Source organism: Pygoscelis adeliae, unplaced genomic scaffold (assembly GCF_000699105.1).
Source record: "Pygoscelis adeliae isolate BGI_AS28 unplaced genomic scaffold, ASM69910v1 Scaffold7, whole genome shotgun sequence".
NCBI classification, from domain to species: Eukaryota; Metazoa; Chordata; class Aves; order Sphenisciformes; family Spheniscidae; genus Pygoscelis; species Pygoscelis adeliae.
Window position 1 is genome coordinate 3,115,705 of NW_008825268.1, and position 8,456 is coordinate 3,124,160.

Sequence of the window (8,456 nt, forward strand, 5' to 3'; positions counted from 1 at the left end):
CGGCTTTTAGTTGTTACAGAAAGCAACTTCATGCTAAAATTTTCATCTTTTTTAAATGTATTCTTACGAATAGGGAAAAAAAACCCTGCTAACATCTACTTTTACATACCTAAAATTGCAACACCAAAGGGTGCAAGAGACACAGATACTGTGAATAAAGAAGTAGTATATTCAAGTATATGAGGAGGGCGTATCACAAATGGCCACAGAGAAATATATATATCTATAATACTGTATCAAACAGATGGAAAGGATGTGAAACCGGTGGTGCGTACACAAATCTAGCCGCTTAACCAACTTTCTAATCAGACACAAGTCCATTGGGGTTGAAGTGCTTGCTTTCAACAGCTTTTTTACGTCACTTCCCCAAGCATGGTTCAAATGTTTTCAACTACTATTTTTAGTTATTAGTTAAATAATTTATTGGCTTTTCAGCTATACACTGACATAATTAACCAGGTCCAAAAAAATGTTAATAACTTAATTCAACTTTTGTTCTACTTATTTATACAAAATAACACTTTTTTTTTTAATTAAACTTGAATTTCTCTATATGCCCTTCCTTCTGGCAAGCAGACTGTTAATTTAACCTATAATAACTTACAATGGGCAACTTTTTAATTTCCCCATCTATCAACAGAACAGTGAAATGAGCAACTTGGGATATTAACAAGGCTTTTCAGAAAGAGGTGGATGGCCTTCAGGCACATGAAAGGTAAAAATGCATTTTATCATAGTACGGTACTCCATGCAAGACAGAGCAGAGCAACAATAATTGTCCAATGTAACATACCGCAGTTGTATACCCATATAAAGCCAGTGTCTTCCTGTTGTAAATGGAGATTAGGCCAATTTCTGCATCTATTTAATTTTTTTTTCTGTTTTTTTAAGTGTATGGTAACTACAAGTCCTGGGATGCGACTTAGTTTTAGACATGGTAAAGAATGAATGTAACACCTGCTCTGAGCCCATTCCTGCCAAGAGCTCATGCCTAAATATTATTACTTCATACAATGCAAAATGAGCAAATTCATAAGCCCTGCTTAGCGAGGGCTGCTGTGACATCTTCAGCAAGGGTAGCAAGCTGGGGCGATTCAAGCAGGTTGATGCTTCCAGAGGACGAGACATTGCTGAGTCTGCGTGGCGAAGCCACGCTGGACCTGCCTGGTGACTGCGTGATGATTTCAGCCCCATGATCGACACGGGCTTTAGCGTGCTCTCTGAAGTTTAGCTTCTGGCTGTCAATCTGCTCCAGGAAAGGAAAGAATTTAACACATTATATATATTCACCAAATTATCTCGTTGGAGATCATCATGTGGGTCTCATTTTGTTTACTTTTAAGAACTCTTACAAGGATTGAAGCTTCTTCACTCCTTAGAATAATTGAAACTGAAGATTTTTTCACCTTGTTTAATATACATTGACTTACTATGTTACATTCTCTTACCATTTCCGTCTCTGATGGATGCCTTAATGTGCAGTACCATTGCTCCTAGCTGTATGAACTTAATAGACGTTTTATGGGTATTGTGATTTGTTTCTGAAGTACGTTTTTACAAATGTTTGTGGAGTGATCTTACTTTCAAGATGTCTTCCTCCTGTTTCACAAAGCAGTCCTGATCCCCTGGGATACCCATACTACAAACTTATTAGATCATACCTATGCTGTACAACGGTCACAAACAAGGTTTACCCCTAGGGGGAAAGCCAGCGCACAAACTACAGGACGTTTCACTTTAAGATTCACTCTCAGCTTAGATGTGGATGTGAGATTGGTCATTCCAAATTCCAAAGGGAGCAAATGGCATGTGAATGTGCTTGAAGGAGAACAAACAGATGTTTCCTACTCAATTCAGGGCCATCATGGAATTCACAGCTCTAATAATTTCACTGGGCCAGGGGCACAGTGGTAGCCTTTTCTCTGATGGCTGTCCCCTTACCTTGACGTTACCACCGCCAGGTACGTGGTGGGCATTTTCCAGTGAACCAACTTTAGCCTGAGCTTTTTCTTTGAAATCCAGTTTCACGCTCTCAATTTTCACACGCCCACCTCCTACACAGAAAAAGGAAATACAGATTAAGAGGCTGGAGTGGCTCAGGCGAAAGTCTGGCCTGATGCACACAGATGCACTCATGTTACTTCCCTTTTAGTTGAGATCTAATGGTTTTAAAGAAGCACAGAATACCACACTGCAAGTTCAGTAAAATATAAAATCTTCAACACATATTCAAACCCTATGTATGTGCTGCAGCCCTACTGATTTTCACGGGATTTAAGCACATGCTTAAGTATTTTGCTATCTTCAGTCTGCATTTCAGTATCTTATCAAAGTGATGTTATGCCGCAGCAGCATCCTGCATTATTTTTTTATTGACTCTCTAAAATAGGTGGTCCCATACCTTTATGTCTTTATATATTTACTTAAGAATATTATTTTTATTACCAAAGTGTATTTACTTTCTCTTGGACTATAAAAGAGAATGGCATCATCCATAACAGGATTAGGTCTTTGCTTTGTCCCACATCCCAGAAATTCATACAATACCTGGCTTGTGGTGGATATTCTTGAGCGAGCCACACTTGGAAGTCACATGACTCAAGTCGATCTTCTTGGTTACAATTTGTACCTGTCAAAAGTGCACAGACACACACACACAAATTACAGGAATGAAAATAATGAAATAAATAAAAAGCCAAGCCCTGCAGAGGAAGAGCCCAAGCCTCTGCAAACCACTGGAAAAGGAGAGACAGTTAGTAGAAAACAGACCATGCCACAAAGGAGGAAACACCTGGATTAATACAGCAAGCTTCCTTCCCACCTAGGGAAATGACAGAGCTGGTTAAGCTTTACTATTAGCAAAAAGAAGAGAAGGACAAAGCAGATCAGCTTGTGGGTTCTTTCTAAAATGTTTCTGAGCCTCCTCCCAGGGTGGATGCTCTGAAGCCCTGCATGCAGCAGGACCCATGCCATTTGCTTCTGCTCTTCAATGTGCATCCTGGCAACTAGGAATATTTCAGTGACTGTTTTCTTTCCTCTACCACCTGTTTCATATTTTTCTGTATCTAAATACGGTATGCATTTCAGCTCAATCCACTATGGAGAATCTGATGAATCTACAAATGTGACTCCTGAAGCTGTACCTGAGCTGGTTGAGTGTTCAGCCACCCTGCTCGATGGTGCTCACCAGATAGCAGTGGCATCGCTCCGCTCAGCCAGGCAGCAGCACAGGCACCCTCCCTCCTCCTGCTGCTCTGTGCCCTGCTGCCAGCCACGTTGCCATGACTCTGCTGAGCCCAGCTTGGGAACAGCCACAGAGTGACACTCCCGCCTTGCTGTGCTCCCAGCTAGCTCCCAGACACGGCCCAGAATCACAGTGACTATGTTAGCAGGTCTTAAGAAGTTGCAGCCCCTCCAGGCCAGACAGGAGCTGCAGGATGACTGCAACGCCACTGGATTGCTCACATTACCAGCAATGACTTAAGCCAGCACTGGTGGCTGTACTGAATCTGTTTGGATCAGACATGCCCACACCATCAGCTCTTCCATCTGATCATTTCCATCAGAGGGGTCAGAGCTGCCTTAAGCTATTCCAGCGTGACTGCTAGAACTACTGGGTGTCTGGTCAAACCCTGAGAAACCTCAGTTTGTTATACTGGAATAATGCTGTGGCATTAGCATTAGCACTCAGCACACTGGCTGATCACACTCTCTGAGCTTGCTTTGTCCTTATGTTTTATTTTTCTTCCTCTTCCTCTCAGGTCAGCTGAGGAAGGACTGACACACCAGAAGATGACCAACTGTGAGGCTGAAGTCTCACTGTGAGCTGGAGTCTCTTTCTGGAAATAACTTTCTTGGGCCACTCCCATGAAAGGTACTGAACTATTTTGGCTCAAACTGAACTTTTACTGCCAGCACCCTTGGGCGTTTAGAGAGAACCCTTCTTCTCTCATTTCCTTTTCCTGTCCAAGTTCTGGAAACGTGTTGTGCTCTGTGGAGAAAGATCAGGAGGCCACCACTGCATACACAGGGCTCACACAACTACCAGGCTCGACTCACACGTGAAACAGTAACAAGAAGGAAAGTAGCGCTCAGAGGAAGGGATACAGAGGGGTCTGGCTGTGCAAGGTGGGTTACCACAGTGGAGATGCCTGTTCACAGGGTGTCTGTACTACTTACATTTCCTCCCCCTGCAGAATGTCTGATGTTATCTCTGGAACCACACCGGGACTGAATATCGCTAAAATCGATCTTCTTGTTTAAAATCCTAACCTAAAAGGAATCGGAGGTAACTTACTATATACCATACACACACTCCACCGGGGTGCAGGTCAAGGGAACCAGGGTAATTTTTCCTCCTGCTGTGAATCCTTCTTCTGACACTTGTACTGAAATGTGAGAAAGTAAACCACGCCAATCTGTATGCTTAGTATGTTAACACAGCATATGTAAATGCACTATGCTGCTCTTTTTTCTACCTCACAAAGTGGTGGTGAAATACAAAGGGGAAAACTTTTATATTGGGAGATATGAGAGGTGGCTTTTCCCTGAAAAGCTCAAAGAACTCCTTGCTTGCCTGGACTGGACATAGTCCTTGGACAGCCTGTCCTAGGCTCTCTTGAGTGATGGCCAGTGTTTCTGCTGAACTGGTCACAAGGAGAAGATGGAAACCCTTCTTCCCACAGCTCAGCACTCCAGCCTTCGATGCAGAAATCCCAGATCCAGCCAGCTCAGGCACGGGTTGAAATCCTGAGGTATTTCGCCTGTCATTCTGCCATAGAGCCATCACAGCAGCTACATTCATACAACAAACCCTCAGAGTGTCCTGTGAAAGGGGACTGACAAAATTAATTAAACTGAAGTCGGAGCTCTCTACTGCTCTCTCTCTTTACTGTCATTTACTAAAGGGCAATGCAGAAAACAACAGCATCTGGAAACCTACAGCTGCAATCACTGCTTCTTGATTTCTGGTGCTGCCCATAAAGTTGGTCACAACTTTCTGGTGCTAGCAGCACTGTGCTTCTCCCCTGTGCTCTTTGTTTCTGGCAGAACAAGTACCCGACTTTCCCTTGATGGTGCCAGCCTCCCTTACAGATGCCAGGAGCCCACATTTTTTCTGTGTTACCTTAGCCACAGATGCACTGCAGGCATATGACAGTGAGGTGAACTCTGCGAAGAGAAGGCCAAGCTGTCCCGTGCTTGACCCCCTTCTTGACCCCCATGCCAAAGCAGTTCCTCCACCTGACAGAACTCAGGTGCCACCAATGACTGTCCTCCCGGGGAAGGATGTGCTGCTGCATGGCAGTTACCAGTAGGCAGGGACAACCAGGTGCAGGGCACACACCTGAGTGTGTGTCTCACACACCACTTCCAGACTTCTTTCTGAGCAAGGGCAGGGGATTGTGCTCACTAGTGTTAGGCTTTTCAGGTGTGTGAGAAGGTGTTTCTGGCCAAGGCTGCACCTGCCTTCTTTGCACCAGGAGCTTTTACTTACTTAAAGAGTGCCACCCATGCGGCATATTCTTTCTCTGGGTTAAATATGAAGTCTTTATTCAAATGTTATGTTGGATTTTATTTATCTCTACGTTATTAATATACAATATGAATTTACAGAAAGCCATGCAATTTTGGGCATTACCTATTCATTTTGCTAAATGGCACTTGTAGAGCCTTCACTGGCATATTATTTAGCACACTCCTGTTGGCTGCTGTTGTAGGTAAACCTACAGTGACTAACTGATATTGAGATAAGAGAGGAGGACAGGTACACCAGGGTACTTTACTGAGGCTTCTTACCACTCCAGGAACACAAAGCAGCTGCAAACCAGCTGAAGTGGTCAGTGGGAGGAAGAAGAACGCTGTGCAGTTTCTGCTTCAGGTCCTCAAACTGCCCCAGGCTCCCTGATAAATCTGAGACAAATCACTCCCTCTGTGCCTCACCTCTCCAGACTAGGAAAAGACTATTTGCCCCCTTACAGGGATATCAGATTTTGTAGCTCTTGGCTCCTGCAGTGGTGATAATGTCACATTTTAGATAACAAGTTGAATCCTCTGGCACTGAGCACCTGGAGCTCAGTGACTTAAGCCCAGTAAACTCCAAGAATAAATTTTCAAGAGGGCCACACTTTGCAGCTATGTGAAGAATTTCTTCACAGCAAGACGTTTCATGGGTCCCCCTCATTACATATAATGTAACCACTACATCAGTCAAACTATTAGGATGTTAAGCGTTCTCTCGCTTTAATAGGTAAAGATCTGTGGTGATGGCATGCTCAGCAATAAGGAGGATGACAGCACCAGAAAACTCCACAATTGGTAGATCACCTTGAGAAGGGCATCTTCAGTAGGCAAACTGACTTCTGTCTTTCTCTCTCTTATCTGCTTAATCCGTCCAACTAAACCAAAGTCCACTGAAACATGAAAGCAAATGCCTTTAGAGTTTTATGCTTGTGCTTTCTCTCAACATACTATTGGTTTAAAAATGTACCCAGTACTATACAAGACAGGTGTCACATCAGTTACAGAAACACACGTCAGATATGCAGTCAGACCTGGCTCCCAGGGAGCTTCTGGCTAGATACAACTGGGCAAAACCGAAAGCCTTCCTAGCACTTTCTGAGCACATCTCTCTCAGCAATGGATCAGCAGCACCTCTTAGCAACGGCCACAGGGATGCATTTGCTCTGAAAATGCTGACTTAGGGGTCACGACAAGACCTCAGCGCTGTGGACTGGGGGCCTGTAGCTTAAAAATGGATCCAAAGCAAGGTGATAAGTTGAGCGGGTGCCTTTGATGAAGGGCCTAAAGGTTGATTTGCACCCAGAAGTCTGACAGTTTATGAGTCTCATGGCCCATGGACCTGGCTAGCAGATATGTAAAGGACCAATCATCTCAATTACTCTCTGTCTCACTGGGTGAAGTGTGTCCCTGTGTAGAGAGGCCAGCAGGAGACATATCATTTATGTCCTATGCTGAGGGCTGAAGTGAGCTGAGTGATGTGGATGTGTTCTGCTGGTCATCTGGCACAGGGAGGAACTGCACTGATCCAGGTTTTCCCTGATGATCTGTTTCTCCCTATCCTGCAATATATCAATACCCCTGCACATATTTAAATCATGACTGTCCTCTATAACTAAGTGTTCCACAAACTAATGGAGCCTTGTTTCCTACAGATTAAGGCTTTAAACTGCTTAATCCCTCCATCCTATATTCTTCAGCAAGCCCTATCCCCTCTTGCCAGCAATATCTCCCAAGCTTTCTCCCAGGTCTGCTAGACTGGGCAAATAGAAGCCAATACACAATTGGCCTGCTGTTTGTTGTCTCTGTCTGATGGTGGAGAAGGGGCTGAGTCATTGCCTTTCCCCCAATGACAGTGTTTTGCTGAGTCTCCATTTCGTATCCAGTCAACGACTATCACCCAACTTGGAGGGACCACCTGTGTTTCTAACCACTGCTCCCTTGCCAGCACTGGTTGAAATGGGCCAACAAGTTACAAATGAGTTGAGGAAGGCTGAGGCTGCCAGCCAGACAGCATGACTGCACGAGCTTTGTTTCCTTTGAGAAACCAGACTGTAAACATCAGAGGAAGAGTACCAGAGAGGGACAGGAACTATTTAGGCTGAAGAGAAACTTTGGCTTGCAAACAAAGAATGTAAACTGACTGTGAATTATTTGAAGCTGGAATCTAGAGGGAAATTTGTAACTATCAGAGCAGGGAGGCTCTGGAACTGCCTCCCAAGGGAACAGAGCTACGACAAGAAAATGGTAAACTTTTATGATGGCACTTGATGAAAGGAATTAGATGATGCAGCTGCCTGCGACAGAGACAGCATGAACACTACGACTCACAGGAAGGTCTCTGTTTTCCTGAGTGTGTATGTACATCTTGTGTGTGGGTGGAGGTGTGGTAGGGATGTACATATATGCACTTCAGTTGTGCTGCACATTAAATGAAAGACCAAGCCTGCTCATGCTCTCATTCAGGAAAGGGAACATTTTAGTCTGTGGCAGAAACAGGACTGCTTTCTATTCACACTCACTAAACATCCCAACAAGACAATGTCCTCACAGGCTCCCTCATAACCCTTGCGCTGACCTGCCATTCTGAAATGTGTACATTCTCTTCTGATCGGATGCTGGTTTGGCCAGGTATGCTGGACAGGGCCTGGAAATTAGTATTTTGATCAGGACCAAGCTGAGGTTCCTCAGCATTTGTCATATCCATGTGAAGTTAAACCACAGTGGAAAAATTAAGCCTTACAGACAATGCTGGGTTTATTCCACAAAACCACATTGCCCAAGGATAAAAATGGCTTCTGTCTGAAGCCCTGGAAGCTTTACAGACCTTACCCTCACTCTGTCCTCTGATGACTCCTCAGCAGTAGTCCAGAAGTGAAGTCCAGGGCAGACTGTGTGCCGACGTACACACAGTACAGCCTCACTGACTCTCACTACTT

General features: G+C 44.4%; 1 protein-coding gene across 3 annotated transcripts in view; it reads right to left on the reverse strand.

The window, feature by feature from the left end:
* Positions 1-1,030: 1,030 nt before the first annotated feature.
* Positions 1,031-8,456, reverse strand: part of MAP2 (microtubule-associated protein 2) — a 73,058-nt gene continuing 65,632 nt past the window's right edge. For 2 of the 3 annotated variants that reach the window (XM_009329655.1, XM_009329654.1), the window contains 4 exons: positions 4,180-4,272; positions 2,548-2,629; positions 1,942-2,054; positions 1,031-1,246 (listed from right to left, as the gene is read on the reverse strand). In XM_009329655.1, the coding sequence (XP_009327930.1) occupies positions 1,031-1,246; positions 1,942-2,054; positions 2,548-2,629; positions 4,180-4,272 (504 nt within the window). The remainder of the gene's footprint in view (positions 1,247-1,941; positions 2,055-2,547; positions 2,630-4,179; positions 4,273-8,456) is intronic. The other variant, XM_009329656.1, reaches the window with a different exon arrangement.